Here is a 19,780-nt window from a genome sequence, read left to right on the forward strand (position 1 = left end):
AATTTGTGTTATGCCAACAAAAAACCATATAATGTTGAAAGTATTATCTCTATTAATTTGGCTTAAAACCAAATTATATTAAAACTTCAAATTAAGTATAGTCATGGTATTCTATGTACCAAATAATGACGGGATATATTTTTTTGTCGAACAGATATTAGCAACTAAAGTCAGATAGTCCTCTTTAGAATTGACTAAAAACATCGACGTCGCCTGACGTCACGGCGCAACGAGAAGTACAAGTAAAATGGATTTAACTCAGGAAAAAGCCGATACAAGCTGTGAAAATGCTCAGTGGTGCAAAAATAAGTCAACAATTATTTGCAAGTTTGTGTTTACCTGTAATAAATTTTGTGGTGGGTGGTGGTCATTGTATTTTCAATATAAAACAGTCCAAAAGAGAGTAGAATATCTGTAAATATTTGGTCATAAAAGAAGTAACGTCAACCGACGTTCAGGGTTATCCTTACTGCAAACTAAGAGATACACAGTAAGAAAATGAAAACATTGAAGAACTAACTTATGATTCTCGAGCAAATGTGTGCAAATAAGATGTTAAGTGGTTCAGTGCCATTTCAAATTGTAAAAGGAAGGCACAAGAGACTAAGCGTGATATAAAGATGGGGTATATCTATAAACTGTGCGTGTTTAATTTTGACGTCATGTTTTGAACGTTACCGTGCGCCGTGGTGACAAAACATGTTGTTTTTAAAAAGGGGTAACAAAAATACCCTTTTATCAAATGGACTAAACCTTCGCATATCAATAACATAAGTGTTGGTGCATAGATTAATCTGTTAAGTATGATTTTCATGAAAAATATATGATAGACAGCCGCATTGTCTTCGTATTTTTTGATTGACCCTCGTAACTAAATGTAAGGATGCTTGTGTTGTAATTTCACGGACTGTGCATTGAATTTCTTGAGAGGAAACTCACATTCATTAATTTTTATGGATACATCAATATTTTTGAAGTGAGCCCCTCTATCGTACTGACATAGTGTTCTTGGTTAATTTAGAATGTAAGCTATATTAGGATACAGCGTATTTATACACATGTAACAAACACATTGTCGTCCTTCTGAGGAAAACTTTTAAACATTTTTCCAATCTGTTACTCTTAACTTTGAACCCTTTCATGGGCGCCAAGTAATGGCCACCTGAGGACCACAAAAGAGAGAGGACACATTTCAATAAGATAGTTCAAATCAATTTGAAGGAAACTAAAATTAATATAAGGCAGCTAGTTATAAAGCCTAGGGACAGACAACTTAAGGTGGTATGGGAATCCTCCATCTTGTGACACATTGTTTATCACAATAAACAACAGGAGACCCATGGGTCACATCGCTCACCTGAGCAACAATAGGTATGATAAAATCAGCTTAATGGAATAATAATGCAAAATATCTGGATAATGTAGTAAAATATATGTAGATCCTGTAAAAAAAACTTCACTTTCCCTTGGATATTCTTATCTTTATAATCAAGTTCTTACTGTAATAGGATGATTTTACTGTGAAAGTCAATCCTTGCTGATTGGATTTTGAGAAGAAGATTTTTAAGATTTACTCTATATATTCCTATATATTAACTTGACCCCCCATTGTGGTCCCACCCTACCCTGTGGGCCATTATTTTCACAACGTTGAATCTACACTACCTGAGGATGCTTCCACTTAAGTTTCAGCTTTCCTGGCTGATTGGTTTTTATGAAGACGATTTTAAAGTTTTACTTTATTTTACAATGAAAATATGACAATAACAAACCGTGAACAATTTCAAAAATCCATAAAACGAAATACAAATTCAAAGCAGAGCAACACAGACCTCCAAAAAGATAGAGGTAGGATGAGTTGCAATGAAGGAGCGAACATCCTCTGCTGACCGGTCAAACCCCCGGTGTGCTCTTTGTCGTAATCGGGAAAAAACGGAAAAGTCCGTAGACAATTAGGTGATTAATTATAGTCTAACAATTAGTATTAAAACGTCAAAATACTATTTTAAAGATTTAATCTAGACCTTTATATCGAACACCTGAAAGATAATCCTCCAAGGTGTTCATGTTCTTCTTCACCCTTCAGCTATTGTCCTGTCGGACATCTAGTGATGTTATTGAAGATAACAACGAAGACCTAAGATCACTTATTATGAAAGGATCAAAATAAAGTGAGCCTAGATCCTTCACATGGCATCCTAATTTAATACATATTATGAATAAAAGATTTACTGAGAATATAGTTTATCATTAAAAATGTCACAATATCAAAGATTTCAATATTGTTTTGAAGATTTTTTTTCATTGTCGGTATTCTGATATTCTTGATCCATTTTTATCGAGAAGCAACTCAGGAATCTTTTTCTCATTTGTCATAAGTTGTAAATGGGAAGGGGTGTAAAATTTAATTAAAGAAATTCCAAGAGTTACTAAAGCAGACGCCATTTGAGAAACCAGCTGTTTTAAGGGAGCTGTAAGAATACTCCTTTACCATTGCTAACGATAAAATAATCAACTTCACTCGCCGTCATCAAAACTTTTGTCGCGCGATGTTTTCAAACTAATTAGGCAACTATGACATTTCAAAAATTAATAAAATATTATTTGCAAAAGATTTCTAAATTTAATAACATAACTCTATTACATTAATCTTTTACTATTAAACCATCATAATATTTTGATAAATAAATCAATAAATTGCGTGTTATCGGAGCCGTAACAGTAAACAACGAAAAGTGCGTTAAAGTGCGTTATTGCGGGTAAAAGGTATTTGCGTCTAAATGCGCGATGTCGGGGCAACGGTATAAACGTTAAAGTGCGATACGGCGGGGAATGGGGTTCATGTAAATTATTACCCAAATATATTACTGTGTTGTCAGTCACAATGCTGGCTGCCCAATCATTCTAGTCGTTAATGTATATTACACGCTGAAAATCTAGACAGTATAAAATAAAGTAAATAACATTTCTTTGGCAGAACATCTTTTAATGTGTTTAAAATTGTTAAAACAGTGTATACATATAAATTTAATGGTTTTAATATGAAAAATAAGATGAGAGTAAATGAGGAAAAAAAATATGATGATTACAAGAAAATGGATAATATCAACAATAAAAACAAACTAGACACGATCTCGTTGCGAGCAACGAGGAGGTCTTCCGTCCGTTTTTTTAAGAAATATGACATCATCGACTTTGATTTTCGACAACAAAACATAATATTGAAAAAAGATATAAAAGATTAAACTTGGTTACCTCTGGCCCCTATAAAACCCTAATTAGGTAACGCAAGAGAAAATCATTATATGGACTGGATATAAAAACATATTATACCTAATTTATCTTTAATAGCCGTTGACAAAATAGCACCCAGTAAACAGCTATATATAAAAGACCTTAAAATCATTATATCCCCTTATTTAATGGCCTAGCCCCTTTTTTCTTGAAAACAAATCAGAAGTCATTTAATTCTGAACATATTTTGTCAACAAGTGTTTAGAAATTCGTCACCGTTTTTGAGATATAAAGGAAAGAACATTTTAGGGGCCGATCCCTAATCTCCTTAAAGAGCCGTTTAACGAAATTGTGAAGGTTGCATATTGTTGAAAACATCTTTTTGAACAACTTTTCTTCCGTATTTCATTTCATTTCTCCTTTCTGAGATATGGGTAATCAGAATTCTGGACTTTTGGCCCCTAAAAAACCTTAATTACGTAACACATGATAAAACCATTGCATTGCTTAGATACATAACTGTGAGATTGACATATTTTCTTCTATAACATTTCACAAAATATCCCTCAGTAAAGAAATACAGATTAAAGACTTTAGAGCCCTTTGGACCCCTTTTTTGAGGTGTCAGCCCCTTTTTTCATGGTTTCAAATGAAAGGTCCTGTAAATATTAACTTTTTTTGCAATACATGCTTTAACAAAATATTTTTCAGAAAAGAGATAAACACAGAAAACCTTGGAAAATTACAATGTTTTTTTAAACTCAATTTTCAGGTCCAGGCGAGCTTCGACGCCTTTTTAATCAGACAAATTTGATTGACATCATACACATCTACAATCTTCTGTCTACAATTCCTGAAAATTTGAATTCAATATCTTTTATAGTTTAGGAGTAGTTGCATGGACAAACTATGCCTCCAAAAATCACTATTACGTTAAAATATCGGAAACGGTAATGACGTCATCAATATAAAAAAATTTCAAATAAGGTTCAGATCAATATCCAAGAGATCTAAAAGTTTCACGAAAATCGGCTAAGCCATTTCCGAGAACTCGCGCGGACAAAATTTGTAAGAAAAAAAAAAGAAAAATAACTAGAGCAAAGCTCGTTGCAAAGCAACGAGTGGGTCTTCCGTTAATGTCGGAAGTAAAGCTGGAAGTTCCTGTAAGAAGCAGAGCTCTTAAACCAATAACAAGAGTAACTAAAATGAAAAGATAAAAAAAACGAATTATTCCTGGTACGACTTAACAAAATACGAATGATTTTAAGTACGACTTAACAAACACCTTTCCGATTTCAAGAACAACTTTACAAAAAAAATCCGAATTGTTCAAGTACGACTTAACAATTATTTTTGGTACGAGTTAATATTACTTTGAACATTACGCTATTTTTTAAACCAAGGACGCGGAATCAAAATTTCCGGAAAAATCAATTTTTAAACCCCGATATCTCTGTAATGCATCGTCCGATTTTAAAACAGCTTTCAGTGTTTGATTCAGCTAATTAAGTTCTACAAAACACATATTCATTTTTCATTTGATGAGAAAATTCATTTTTTCGAAAAATTTGTTTCACTTCCGGTTTCGACCGGAAGTGACAGATTTTGATTTCCAGCCTTATTACAGAGGTAAATCGACCAAATCATCACCATTGAAATTTTCAAGCCTCTTTCTTAAAGCGTTTTTGAGAAAAGTCCGGGACAAAATGACTTTTTGAAATTTTTAAAAATGACGTCACGTCAAAACGGAGGTGACGTTCTTTATAAAACTTTAACGTTTTTGAGGGACGCCAACTTGCAAACATCTCTGAAAATTTCATCAAAATCGGTTAAAAACTTTTTGAGTTATGAAGCAAAAAAGGAGTCAGAAGAAAAGAAAAAGAATAATAATAATAACTAGAGCAAAGCTCGTTGCAAAGCAACGAGTGGGTCTTCCGTTAATGTCGGAAGTAAAGCTGGAAGTTCCTGTATGAAACAGAGCTCTTGAACCAATAACAAGAGTAACTAAAATAAAAAGATGAAAAAATCGAATTATTCCTGGTACGACTTAACAAAATCCGAATGATTTTAAGTACGACTTTTTTTGGTACGAGTTAACTTTACTTTGATTATTACGCTATTTTTTAAACCAAGGACGCGGAATCAAAATTTCCGGAAAAATCAATTTTTAAACCCCGATATCTCTGTAATGCATCGTCCGATTTTAAAACGGCGTTCAGTGTTAGATTCAGCTTGATAAGCTCTATAAAACACATATTTATTTTTGATTTGATCAGAAAATTCATTTTTTCGAAAAATTTGTTTCACTTCCGGTTTGCACCGGAAGTGACAGATTTTCATTTCGAGCCTTATTACAGAGGTAAATCGATCAAATCATAACCATTCAAAATTTCAAGCCTCTATCTTAAAGAATTTTTGAGAAAAGTCCGGGACAAAATGACTTTTTGAAAATTTTAAAAATGACGTTACGTCAAAACGGAAGTGAAGTTGTAAAGAAAACTTTAACATCTTTGAGGGTTATTAGTTTCACATTATCTCTGAAAATTTCATTAAAATCGGTTGGAAACTTTTTGAGTTATAAAGCCGAGAAGGAGTCAGAAAAAAAAGAACAAGTATAATAATAACTAGAGCAAAGCTCGTTGCAAAGCAACGAGTAGGTCTTCCTTTCATGTTGGAAGTAAAGCTGTAAGTTCCTGAAAGAAGCAGAGCTCTTATACCAATTGCAAGAAAAACTAAAATACAAAGATGAAAAAAATCGAATTAGTCCTGGTACGACTTAACAAAATACGAATTATTTTAAGTACGACTTAACAAAAACCTTTCCGATTTCAAGAACGACTTAACAAAAAAAAATCGATTGTGTTTAAGTACGAATTAACAATTTCCGAATCATTTTAGGTACGAGTTAATTTATCTTTGAACACAACACTATTTCCTTAACCAAGAACATGGAATCAAAATTTCCGGAAAACTCAATTTTTAAATCCCAATATCTCTGTAATGCATCGTCCGATTTTAAAACAGATTTCAGTTTAAATTAAGCTTAATAAAAGCTCCTTTGTTGCTTTATGATTTATATCAAATTCTTGATCAGAAAAGAGTTATTATAAAAAGACTTAGTAGCCCTTCAGGCCCTTAATTTGAAGGGACAGCCCCTTTTTCTTGATATCAAATAAAAGGTCTCGCTAATATAAACATATTTTGTTCTAGAAGTGTTCATGAATTGTCAACCGTTTTCGAGATATCTAAACAACTGTATTTTAGGGGCCGACCCTTTAACCACTTACCGGGGCCACTAACAACAAAGTGTTTGGTATCATATTGTTAAAAACATTATTTTTAACCACTTTTGTTCTACATTGCTTTTCAAAATATTTATCCTTTTTCAGATATTAACGATCAAAATATTGAATTATGGCCCCTTGAAACCCCTAATTACATAATTTATGACTTAGGTATGGTACTGTTTAGATGAACAGATGTACAAACAACATTTTTGCTTCTATATTTAATAACAAATTATTGTTCAGTAAAGAGTTATTGTAAGAAGACATAAGAGCCCTCTTGGCCCCTAATTTGAGGGGCCAGCCCCTTTTTCTTGATATCAAATGAAAGGTCTTGCAAATACAAACATATTTTGTTCTACAAGTGTTCAAGAAATGTTAACCGTTCTTGAGATATATGTACAAATATGTTTTAGGGGCCGACCCTTTAACTCCTAAATGGGGTCATAAACAAAAACATTTAAGGTAGCATACTGTACAAAACATTATTTTGAGCAACTTTTGTTCTACATTGCTTTTAAAAATATTTCTCTTTTTTCAGATATTAATGATCAAAGTTTTGAATTTCTGGCCCCTTGAAACCCCTAATTACGTAACATATGACTTAAGTATGGTACTGTATTAATAAACAGCCTAACAATGAACATTTTTGCTTCTATAATTAATAACAAATTATAATTCAGTAAAGAGTTATTGTAAGAAGACTTTACAGCCATTTTGGCCCCTAATTTGAGGGGCCAGCCCCTTTTTCTTGATTTTAATCGAAAGCCCGTGTAATTTAAAACAACTTTTGCATGATATGTTTTAACTAAATATTTATACATCAAAAGATATCACAGAAAATGTGCAAAAATTTCGTGAAAAAATTTGGTGCCAATTTTCAGGTTCAGGCGAGCTTTGAGGCCTTTAGCAATTTTCATCATTGGACGCATGGGGGTACATCTACATACATTCGTTTACAATCCCTAAAAATTTCAAGCTTCTATCTTGATTAGTTTCGGAGGAGATGCGTGGACAAAATGACCCTTAAAAATTTACAAAATCGTCAATATCTGAAACCGGAAGTGACGTCATCATTTGAATATTTTATAATATGTAGCGCCGATCATGCTTTATCCTTCCTGAAAATTTTGTGCGAATCGGTTGGATAGTTTTTGAGAAATAGCGTTCCAAAAAAGTCAGAAAAAGAAAAAAAAGAATAATAAAGAAAAAGAAACCGTAGAATAACAAGAGGGTCTTCCGTTGGAAACGGAAAACCCTAATAAAAAGAAACCGAAGAATAACAAGAGGGTCTTCCGTTGAAAACGGAAGACCCTAATAAAAAGAAACAATAGAATAACAAGAGGGTCTTCCGTTAGAAACGGAAGACCCAAATAATAGGGAAAAAGAAACAAAGCAAAAACAATAAGGTCTTCCGTTGGGAACGGAAGACCTTAAAAACAAAACTTGTTAAATAAGACCAATTTCGTTGCGTTTGTGTTACGATTTGTGTCTTAGCTGTGAGTATCATTCACACACATAATTTGGTGCCTGCATTTTTTTTCGCATCATTGCATTCTTGATTAAGGGATTCAATTGCATCAACATCACAGGTACTTTGAATACATTCTTCTTTTTTTATATTAATATTTGGACATTTAAACAGTGTCCTTTCTTTAAACTCATAGGTGTCTGCTAACTTATCATAAAGATAACATACTAATTTGCTGTTTAACGTTTTCAAACATTTCCAACTAAAAATATTAAAAGTTTTATTTTTCAATGTTCATGTTTCACATCACCTCTCCAAAACTTGTAAACTAACATTATCCGCGTTTTTGACATTTATACCATGTTTTAATATATCACTCATGGTATTTGAATGTTTTTTTATACATAACATTAAGCGGGGAATCATTAGAAACTGTCTTGTGGGAACCATGATCAGTAAAGGAATACCTACTGTTTTATTAACGTGTGTTCCTTATGTTAACAATTCAACTACGAGGGTTGATTCAAAAGCAATGCTAAAGGTGCGATAAAATCCTGAAAAAACCAGCGTACAGTGACGACATTCGTGCTTTGAAATATCCACCTATTTCAAGGAAGATTTGAAAATATGCATTATTATAACAATTTCTGCAGAAACTGTATTTTATAAAGCTTGAGAATAGTCTGGTATATCTTTACAATTTCGTTCTTTGTAAAAGATTTGCAAAGACGCTCTATTGACATTTTTACCATTTGTTTTACTAAGTAAGCCAACTGCTTCTAAATAGAGGGAGTATAACAATGGAAAATTTAATGCCCAATCAGTTTATCGATTGATCTTCCAAGAGTCATCGACGTAGCTTTATGATATAACTAATGACATGAGAATCTGGCTTCTATTTTCCTTCACAGCGTATGTCTTCTGACTATGCAATTTATCTATTAAATGACTGATGCTTTTTTATATGTTTAAACCACATTAAGGATATACCGTTAACTTGCTCTTACTTTTAGGTTGACGTATCCATTTAATAACATTTTTGAGTGATATTTATCTCCATCGAAGCAAAACATTCATCGTGTCACAATTTGCACGTCTTACCTTTTTATTATTTGATCTAAATACAAAGGCCAAACCTAGTTATTCTAAATGAACGGAAACGTTTACTAATTTGTTATAAAAGTTAGAAAAGGTATATGTTATATCTGTTTTCAAATGCTGTATTGTTTGGGGCTTATTTTTAAATTTTAAAGCATGACATTTATTATGCAAAAAAAGAAACCTTAAACAATATGAACGTTCAGGACGTGGCGATGTCACGTATATATCGTATAAATCAGGCGATATAAATTGATATCTTTTTAATTATTCAACAAAACTCAATAAGAGTTTTAATTTAAACTGAAAATTTACTTTAAACACGATAATTCATTTTACACAATACATAAACAATGCTTTAACAGCACACACACCATATCTTAAATGACTTTGGAGGCAGACTGATTAATAAGATGAATCTTTTACAGATAGTATATTGATATATTTTTCTTATGTTAACAATTCAACTACTTTATCTATAAACCTTTTAAACCTGCTGCAATAAATGGTGACAACTCACAAACTCATTATTTCTTAATATCCAACATGCAACCTGCAACAATCAGTAGGGAAATTTTTGAGCTTATGATGTTGACATCTGCTCCATGTTTTAACAGTTCCCGTATTATGTCTAAATATCCTTCTGAACATGCAACAGTCAGTGGTGAATCTTTTGAGTTCGTGATGTTGACATTTGCTTCATGTTTCAACAGTTCACCTACTATATCTAAATGTCCTTTTGAACATGCATCGATTAGCGGGCATGTATCAGAAACAGTGATATTTACATCTGCTCCATGTTTCAACAGTTCACGTACTATATCTAAATGTCTTTCTGAACAAGCAACAATAAGTGGGGATTTATCAGAAACTATTATATTGACATCTGCTCCATGATTTAACAGTTCACGTACTGCATATATACATTTTTCTGAACAAGCAACAATAAGGGGTGATTTGTTGGAAACTGTCATATTGACATCTGCCCCATGTTTTAACAATTCATCCACTATTTCTAAATGTCCTTCTTGACAAGCTGTGAACAGTGGAGTACTATCATTAACTATGGTATTGACATCTGCTCCGTGTTTAAGGAGTTCACGAACTATTTCTAGATGTCCTTCTGAACATGCATTGATTAGCGGGCATGTATCAGAAACAGTGATATTGACATCTGCTCCATGTTTCAACAGTTCACGTACTATATCTAAATGTCCTTCTGAACATGCATCAATTAGCGGGCATGTATCAGAAACAGTGATATTGACATCTGCTCCATGTTTCAACAGTTCACATACTATATCTAAATGTCCTTCTGAACATGCAACAATAAGTGGAGTACTATCATTAACTATGATATTGACATCTGCCCCATGTTTTAACAATTCATCCACTATATCTAAATGTCCTTCTGAACATGCATCAATTAGCGGGCATGTATCAGAAACGGTGATATTGACATCTGCTCCATGTTTCAACAGTTCACGTACTATATCTAAATGTCCTTTTGAACATGCATCAATTAGTGGGCATGTATCAGAAACAGTGATATTGACATCTGCTCCATGTTTCAACAGTTCACGTACTATATCTAAATGTCCTTCTGAACATGCAACAATAAGTGGAGTACTATAATTAACTATGATATTGACATCTGCCCCATGTTTTAACAATTCATCCACTATATCTAAATGTCCTTCTTGACAAGCTGTGAACAGTGGAGTACTATCATTAACTATGGTATTGACATCTGCTCCGTGTTTAAGGAGTTCACGAACTATATCTAAATGTCCTTTTGAACATGCATCGATTAGCGGGCATGTATCAGAAACAGTGATATTGACATCTGCTCCATGTTTCAACAGTTCACGTACTATATCTAAATGTCCTTCTGAACATGCAACAATAAGTGGAGTACTATAATTAACTATGATATTGACATCTGCCCCATGTTTTAACAATTCATCCACTATATCTAAATGTCCTTCTTGACAAGCTGTGAACAGTGGAGTACTATCATTAACTATGGTATTGACATCTGCTCCGTGTTTAAGGAGTTCACGAACTATATCTAAATGTCCTTTTGAACATGCATCGATTAGCGGGCATGTATCAGAAACAGTGATATTGACATCTGCTCCATGTTTCAACAATTCACGTACGTTATGTAAACGCCCTTTTGAACAAGCAACAATAAGTGGGGACTTATCAGAAACTGTTATATTGACATCTGCTCCATGATTTAAGAGTTCATGCACTATATTTGAACTCCAAGTTTGACAAGCTGTAATAAGTGGAGTACTATCATTAACTATGAAATTGACATCTGCTCCGTGTTTAAGGAGTTCACAAACTATATAGAAATATTCTACTGAGCAAGACGCATTCAAAGGTGTGTCTTTACAGTGTCTGACGTTGATATCTGCTCCATGTTGTAACAGTTTACGAAATATAGCTAAATGAACTTTACGACATGACAAACGGAATAATGTATCATTTGAAAGGTTTCTTGCATATGCTGCTCTGTTTTTTAAAAAAAAACGTGACATAGCCCACAACCATATTTTACATAAAGTAGTAAGTGGTGATCTGCCTGAAACTGTCATGTTGACATCGGCTCCATGTTTCAATAGCAAACTTATTATATCTAAGTACCCTTTTGAACATGCAGCAATAAGGGGTGATTCAGCAGAAACTTTGATATTGACATCTGCTTCATGTTTTATCAATTCAAGTACTATCTTAAAATGTCCATTTGAACATGCAGCAATAAGGGGTGAATCATCAGAAACTTTGATATTGACGTTTGCTTCATGTTTTAACAATTCAAGAACAATATCAAGATGTCCTTTTGAACATGCAGCAACAAGGGGTGAATTAGCAGAAACTGTGATATTGACATCTGCTTCATGTTTTAACAATTCAAGTACTATATCAAGATTTCCATTTGAACATGCAGCAATAAGTGGTGAATTATCAAAAACTGTGAAACTGACATCTGCTTTATGTTTTAACAATTCAAGTACTATGTCAAGCTGTCCTTTTGAACATGCAGCAATAAGGGGTGAATTAGCAGAAACTTTGATATTGACATCTGCTTCATGTTTTAACAATTCAATTTTATCAAGATTTCCATTTGAACATTCAGCAATAAGTGGTGAATTATCAGAAACTTTGATATTGACATCTGCTTCATGTTTTAACAATTCAAGTACTATGTCAAGCTGTCCTTTTGAACATGCAGCAATAAGGGGTGAATTAGCAGAAACTTTGATATTGACATCTGCTTCATGTTTTAACAATTCAATTACTATATCAAGATTTCCATTTGAACATGCAGCAATAAGTGGTGAATTATCAGAAACTTTGATATTGACGTCTGCTCCATTTTTTAACAATTCATCTACAATATTCGAATTGCCTTCCAAGCAAGAAGCAGTAAGTGGTGAATTTTTACAGTTTTTGCCATTGACGTCTGCTCCATATTTTATTAGTTCGCGAACTATATTTAAATGTTTTTTTGGACAAAAATCTATGATTTTGGCACCTTTACTTTGTCTATACTGAAGTTTCTTTTCATCATAATGAATAATACACGAAGCAGTAAGGGGTGATTTACCCGAAACAATTTTATTTACATCTGCTCCATGGTTTAAGAGTTCACATAACAAATTGAAATACCCATTTGAACATGCAGCAATGAGTGGAGAATCATCAGAAACTGAAATATTGGCATCCGCTCCATGTTTTAACAGTTCACGTACTATGATTGAATGCCCTTTTGAACATGCTTCAAAAAGTGGGGTGTTATTAGAAACCATGGCATTGACATCTGCTCCATGTTTTAATAGTTCACAAACTATATCAAAATGTCCTTCTTTACATGCAATAATAAGTGGTAAATTGTCATCAACTATGACATTGGCATCTGCTCCATGTTTTAGCAATTCGGATATGATATCTAAACTCTTAGACTTGTATGAACACGCAGCAATAAGTGGGGAATAACAACGATTTATTATATTGACATCAGCTCCATGTTTTACCAATTCAATTACTAAATCAAAACGTCCATTTGTACATGAAGCGATGAGTGGGGGCCAACAAATATTAGTCGGATTGACATCTGCGCCGTGTTTTAACAATTCTCGTACCGTAGATATATTTATATATTTGTTTAAACAAGCAGCAATAAGAGGTGAAGATCGCCAGATTTTGATGTTGACATCTGCTTTATATTTCAAGAGTTCGAGTATCATATCTAACTGGACTTTTGAGCATGCAGCATATTTAGATTCATCTTTTAAAATTCCGGTATCTACACCTCCACATTGTCTTAACAAATTGTTATACATACAATGAAAACCTATAGAACACGCAGCAATAAGGGGAGAAAAACCAGACACTTCCATATTTACATCTGCTCCATGTTTTAACAATTGAAGTACAATATCAAGATGTCCATTTGAACATGCAGCAATAAGGGGTGAATCATCAGAAACTTTGATATTGACGTTTGCTTCATGTTTTAACAATTGAAGTACAATATCAAGATGTCCATTTGAACATGCAGCAATAAGGGGTGAATCATCAGAAACTTTGATATTGACGTTTGCTTCATGTTTTAACAATTGAAGTACAATATCAAGATGTCCATTTGAACATGCAGCAATAAGGGGTGAATCATCAGAAACTTTGATATTGACGTTTGCTTCATGTTTTAACAATTCAAGTACTATATCAAGATTTCCATTTGAACATGCAGCAATAAGTGGTGAATTATCGGAAACTGTGATACTGACATCTGCTCCGTGTTTTATCAATTCAAGAACAATATCGTAATACCCTTTTAAACACGTGACAATGAGTGGGGTCATATTATTATCGTTTATATTGACATTTGCTTTAAGTTTTAACAATTCAATTACCATATCCAAATGTCCCTTTGAACATGCAACAACCAGTGATTTATCACAATAGCTGTCGTCATTTACATCTGCACCAAGGTTTAACAGCTCAAGAAGTATATTGAAGTGTCCCGTTTTACTAGCAACAACAATCGGTGGATCAGAAATTTTCACATCATCATCATCATCACCAGAATCATCATCATCAGAATCCCAACTTGATTTAGAAAAAAGGAGATCTTTATCACAATATGGCAGTAAAATTTGGAAAGTCAGAAGGTCACCACTATAACAACTAAGATTAAGTAAGCGGCGCTTCTCAATAAAGACTGGCTCGGTACCCAAAAATCCATCGCTTTTTTCAGAGCACAAATCAGACCATGATTCATCTTCTGACACATCGCATCTCCCTGCACTGTTTTCATCGATATCTGATTCATTTCTTTTATTACAATCTGTACCCTGTACTGTTGTACAAAAGTCATCCGATCGATTGTTGTAGGGAGTCCGAAAGAGGTCATTGACCGTTTTTGTGTTTTTTATTATCTGATCTATGATAAAGTGTAAAATTTGATTGTGTCCATAGAATATAACCCAGTCAATGGCACGAATATACATGTAATCGTCCCAACGTATGGCATCCCATCTTGAATTCATGAGCAGATCATAGCGCTCGCTATAGAATAATTTCTTTTTAGATTTTTTTCCTAGTTTTTCTTCTTTTAACGGTGACAGAAATACGGTGAACAACTCTGAATAAGGCTTACTCTTCATCACATCCAAAAACTTCTGAAGCACCAACGGATGTTTTAACGCTTCGTTTTCAAAAACATTAAACAACTCGCCTTTATGTACATCTTCAAACAAACGATCAGCGAGTAAATGGTAATGGGGCTCCTGTAGCTTTATACACAAATCATGCACATGTTCTTTGTCAGCAACTGTATCACTGTCTTCCTTCGCATCGACTGATTGTTCTAATTCGTTTTCTTCTCTTTTACGTTTCCTACATTTGTATTTGTCTGGTTTGATATAATTAGCAATGTAATCACTATCCATATATTGCAAAATTAGCTCTGGAAAGTGACGACCAAAATGATAGGCAATTATTTCAAGCATGGAATCGTGAATAAATTTAAACTCACTTTGACTTTGTTCAGTGTAAGTCCCTTCCATTTCAGTCAAAGCATCAATAAAATAAAAACTACAGGTCGAAGGATCAACTTTGCATCTTTTTAAAACCTGGAACCTCATTTCATCAAAATACGTCGTGGTTTCATTGTTAAATTTTTTTTCTGACAATGAATTTTGATTGGTCATTAATAAAACTAATGAAGCATAATGAACCTTGTTTCTTGTTTTCATGTTGTTGAGAAGTTCCAATATACATGGGACAGGTGAAATAAAAAACTGTGGCCCATAATGTTTTAACTCTTCCTTTCTTGAAAACAATTTGCATAGATATGGAAAACTTTTCGATATTTTTGACAAAGTGTCTGCTGATAACAAATCTTTATCTAAGTTGTATTTTGCACATAAATCATATTTATCTTGATCATTTAAAGCATTCTCTTCACTGTGTAACTGAACTAAGTGTTTTTTATTTGACAAAATGGATCCTGAGAAAGCTTCATGTTTGAAAACTACCTCCCGGCATGTCATAAGAACCTTGGTGGCTGGCATTGTAGGTTCATTTAATCTCTCTTGATACATGGTGAGCTTCTCAAGTTCCTTCATGTCAAACCCAAACACACCTAGGACATCATCAATAACAAACACTTGTGGATTGCGAGGGTCACAATACATTTCAGTGTTATTTATGTCTTTGGTTGGTAATATTTCATACCCGTCTTTCTCTTGCAGTAGAATGGCGATATGACGAGCTGTAGCCGTTTTTCCTGAGCCTGGGACACCAACAAACGTCACGAACGGCTGTTGTCTAACTTTGTCTAGCATCGCTTGGAAGTTGTGAGTTTCAACAAAAAAACTGTCATCTTCTTTCCATTTAAGGACGTCCTTTTTATATATAACTGAGAAAAATAAAACAAACATAAGCTGTTAAAAACAAACAATAGTTTCTGAATTCAGTAGTGAACTGCAGTATCTACTCTCAGTGTTTAGTATTTATAACATATCAACATTGACAGAAATAAATCAAAACATTGATATGTCAGTAACCAGCAATTGAGAAATCACTCGCACCAAGATGATGATTAGGTTGTGGTTACACTCTGGATTTTTTTCAGTATAGTTTTGTCGATTTTTTTGCTTAAATAAATCTTTGTTAAGGACTTGTGCAACAATTGTATTAACCATTTTACTCTTACATTTTACATTTGTCTGTAGATTAATATTGCATGTCCTTGCGCCAACTTACCAGCTAAAACACACCGCCATATGTCATATGTTATTCATCAAAAAGGAGTGTTATTGACAACAATAACGATTAATATTCATAAAATGTTACCTTCTCATCTTCAAAACTTTATTTGTGGGGGATGCATAGTACCTTAATATTCTGTTTTCATGTTCTCATTGTTACTACCTCTTATAAATTAAAGGGGAAGGAAAGACAAAAACAAAATTTATTTATTTTAATAAAGTGGTGTAAATTATCACATGTGGTCATGCTTTTTTGAAAATAAAATACGTAATTCAGTTTTAATGAACGTTTGAAGTTGGAGAAATCGTATTTACTGGAGGCTGACATGAACTCTTTTGTATTAAAAGCCAAAATTTTTTTTATTATTTTGACGTCACACCATCTATTCTGGTTTGGTTTACATATACAAATGAATGTACACAGTGCTCTGAATATAATAACGCTGGTTTATACCTTTCTATTACTCAAATAATCGACTAAACAAAATAGATAATGTTTGAGTTCACACGTCAATCTAAAGAATAAATACATGTATCATTGTATGCATAAATATATGCATAAGTAAATGACAGCTGTTAATCTGCTATCATTCAAGTTGAAAACGACCTCGATTAAATTTTTTATTCAAAGTCAAGTTCTTCGCTAACTGAATAAATGTTATAATTGTAATCGGGATTTTAAAAATTCATTCTTTAAAGTCGGAATTACCATGTCGAAATAACGATGGCAGACGTTTTCTATGATACTTGGCATCTGTTGACAATTTCCACATCTCCGACACTAACCTCCGTTTTTAGATTTCAACGAACATGCTCCATTTGACATTAGTTTGTAGTTTGCAAAGGTAAAAGAATGGTCTCAAATCAATATAGTTTCAAATTTTTCCAGAACTTGTCAATTAGAGCGAATATCATGATGTTATGTTCATAAGACAAACCGGAATAGATGGTGTGACGTCATAGATTAATGTTCAATGGCAGCCCCCATGGCAGCGGGAAATTTAAGTTTATCGATCGATTTTCTTGATTTATTCATTGTTCCGGGGTTTTTAATAAAAATAAATACGATTTACAATTATAGTAGATGATAATAAATTGATTTATTGTACAACATATTTTTAGTTTCCTTCCCCTTTAAGCATACTTCCAAAAAATGTTTACAGGGGTGATGATGGTGTTAGGCTTTTTTTTTTAGCTGAATTGGAACATTACACCATAATGAGTGCACTTTTTATAGCAGACCAACAGTAAATAAGAACATTATATGTATTGAAGCATGTTAGTTACATGCAACAATGAGGATATCCATCCATTTATTTTATCAACTAACCATCTCATTGTACCTTCTCATTGTGTAGGTTGTATTGTATTTAACATGAACCTCGTTTCAAACCTACTGCTGTAGTTTGGGTTTTGTTTATAATATGTTTGCGTTTTTTCATGAAGCTGGTTACATATAATTTTAAATGTTTTATTATATTTTCCTTATTTTCAATTCAAATTTCAATTTAAGGTATCCGATCCATATTAGGACCTAATTTTTCCAACCTTGAATATCCACTATGTATTTAAAACTTTGATATTAATTTAAAGCGTTTTAGAGTAGAAAAAGATTTACCGAGAGAGATTTTCAAAAATATTATTAACTAAGCAGTAATTTAGTAATGAAGATTGCATTATGGTCTATGGGAACAAGCACATTTTTTTAAAATATAAAATTAAATACTTTGAATATCAATAAATGCTTTGGTGGAAAGATGTATCTTATCATTAGAAATACAAAAACTATTAAAAATAAATTTTATATCGTATAGATTTTTTAGAACTAATTTTTATAGAATAAAAGCAAAGGGGAACAACTCTTCAAGAATAGGAAAAAGTCATTAATTAGGACACATTCCACTCTTACATATTGAAACTTAATTAAATATGAAAATTAGTCTCAAGTATACTGAGTATTAAGCCAATACATATCTGCTATTCATCCAGATTCGTTGAATCTTGGGCTTTTATGGATCGTATACCTTAATTCAATTAAAATTCAATTAATTATTAATCATTTTAGAGTATTTTACCTTTTATATTCCAAGGAAGAACTGTTTTCTTGATTTCTTCGACATCCCCTGTAAAAAAAAATTATGTGTGAAACATATTTTTTTATGTTTTAACAAACATTTTTCTTGCTTTTTACAAACATAATTCTCTATTCTTTTTTATATTAAGCTGTTTGAATTATGATTTACATCCCTATAATGTATAACAGTCATATGATTATTTTAACAAATATTGAATCAGTAAAACAATTAGCCAAACGTTAAAGTGACTTTTCTAATGAACACTTGTATTGTATATCATCGACATCATTGTCATCATTGTCGTCGTCATAAGCTTTTCACATTTTATCTTCTTTTCCAGAAACACTTAGCCCATAACATACTTAAGATTTAAGGTTTGTTGCAATGGAAAGTCAGATTACTTCAAAGGGAAAGATAATTTGGAGAGGGTGGAAGTAAGATTGGGTACTACAAAAATCTTCTGAAAACCAAATATTATGCGATATCAAAATTTAATCTTTCTGATATAAGTTAATTCAAGTTTGTTTAAATCTTTATCACCAGGGGGTCAGAAAAAGGGTTCACAAGTTATGATAAAAATCAGTAGAAATCAACAATTAAATTATACTTATGAGGAACTAAAAGGCTATACTTTGTAAAAGTATTGTAGCAGAAAGCTAATATACCGGTTTTTATTTACCGTACATGCATTAACAATATGTATCTGTCGGACCTTTTTTGATGTAAGTATTGCGGGATGGTAAAGTAATTGGATCATGAAATCATGAAATTGTATGCTTCACACCAAAAAATGGTAGCAATTGGCATTGTGGTGTTTAAAAAGAAGATAAACATGTAAAATTGTTAACGCACGACACACGACGACGGATGAAGACTAATTGCATTAGGTCACCTGGGTGACTCATGTGATCTAATAAAACCGACGTATTTTCTGAAAACTTAAGTCAAAGTTGAATCTGCATGTGAAATTGTCAGAGCCAACCGCCATGTTCAGTCTCAGTCTGTTTCTTGAAGGTATTTGCAATGCATCAAGCCATTAAAATAGCTAGGAGTGATTTTTTTAATTCTAAAATTACTTTGACTGTGACCTCAATGAGATAATTACAGTATATAGGAATACAATTTAGAATTTGTACATGATCCCCCTTTAAGAGAAATTCAAAAATCAATGTGGGAATATGTGGGCAAAGTGTTTATATAATCTTAATTAGAAATTCGTGGTTTTAACATTTGCAATACTATAAGTATCCAAGCATCTCGATCTTTAAGAGTTGGCCTAACAACCACTGAAACAGCAAATATGTATATATGAGTTTTCGACGATGCGTA

At 32.8% G+C, this 19,780-nt stretch overlaps 1 protein-coding gene across 1 annotated transcript; it reads right to left on the reverse strand.

The window, feature by feature from the left end:
* Positions 1 to 7,925: 7,925 nt before the first annotated feature.
* LOC128169281 (uncharacterized) lies at positions 7,926 to 18,499 on the reverse strand. The gene is made up of 2 exons (XM_052835440.1): positions 18,452 to 18,499; positions 7,926 to 16,024 (listed from the first exon to the last, which is right to left on the reverse strand). Exon 2 carries the CDS (start codon positions 15,948 to 15,950, stop codon positions 9,615 to 9,617), a length of 6,336 nt encoding a protein of 2,111 aa, XP_052691400.1. The 5' UTR covers positions 15,951 to 16,024; positions 18,452 to 18,499; the 3' UTR covers positions 7,926 to 9,614.
* Positions 18,500 to 19,780: the final 1,281 nt, after the last annotated feature.

The sequence above is a fragment of the Crassostrea angulata genome, unplaced genomic scaffold (assembly GCF_025612915.1).
Source record: "Crassostrea angulata isolate pt1a10 unplaced genomic scaffold, ASM2561291v2 HiC_scaffold_113, whole genome shotgun sequence".
Taxonomy (NCBI): domain Eukaryota; kingdom Metazoa; phylum Mollusca; class Bivalvia; order Ostreida; family Ostreidae; genus Magallana; species Magallana angulata.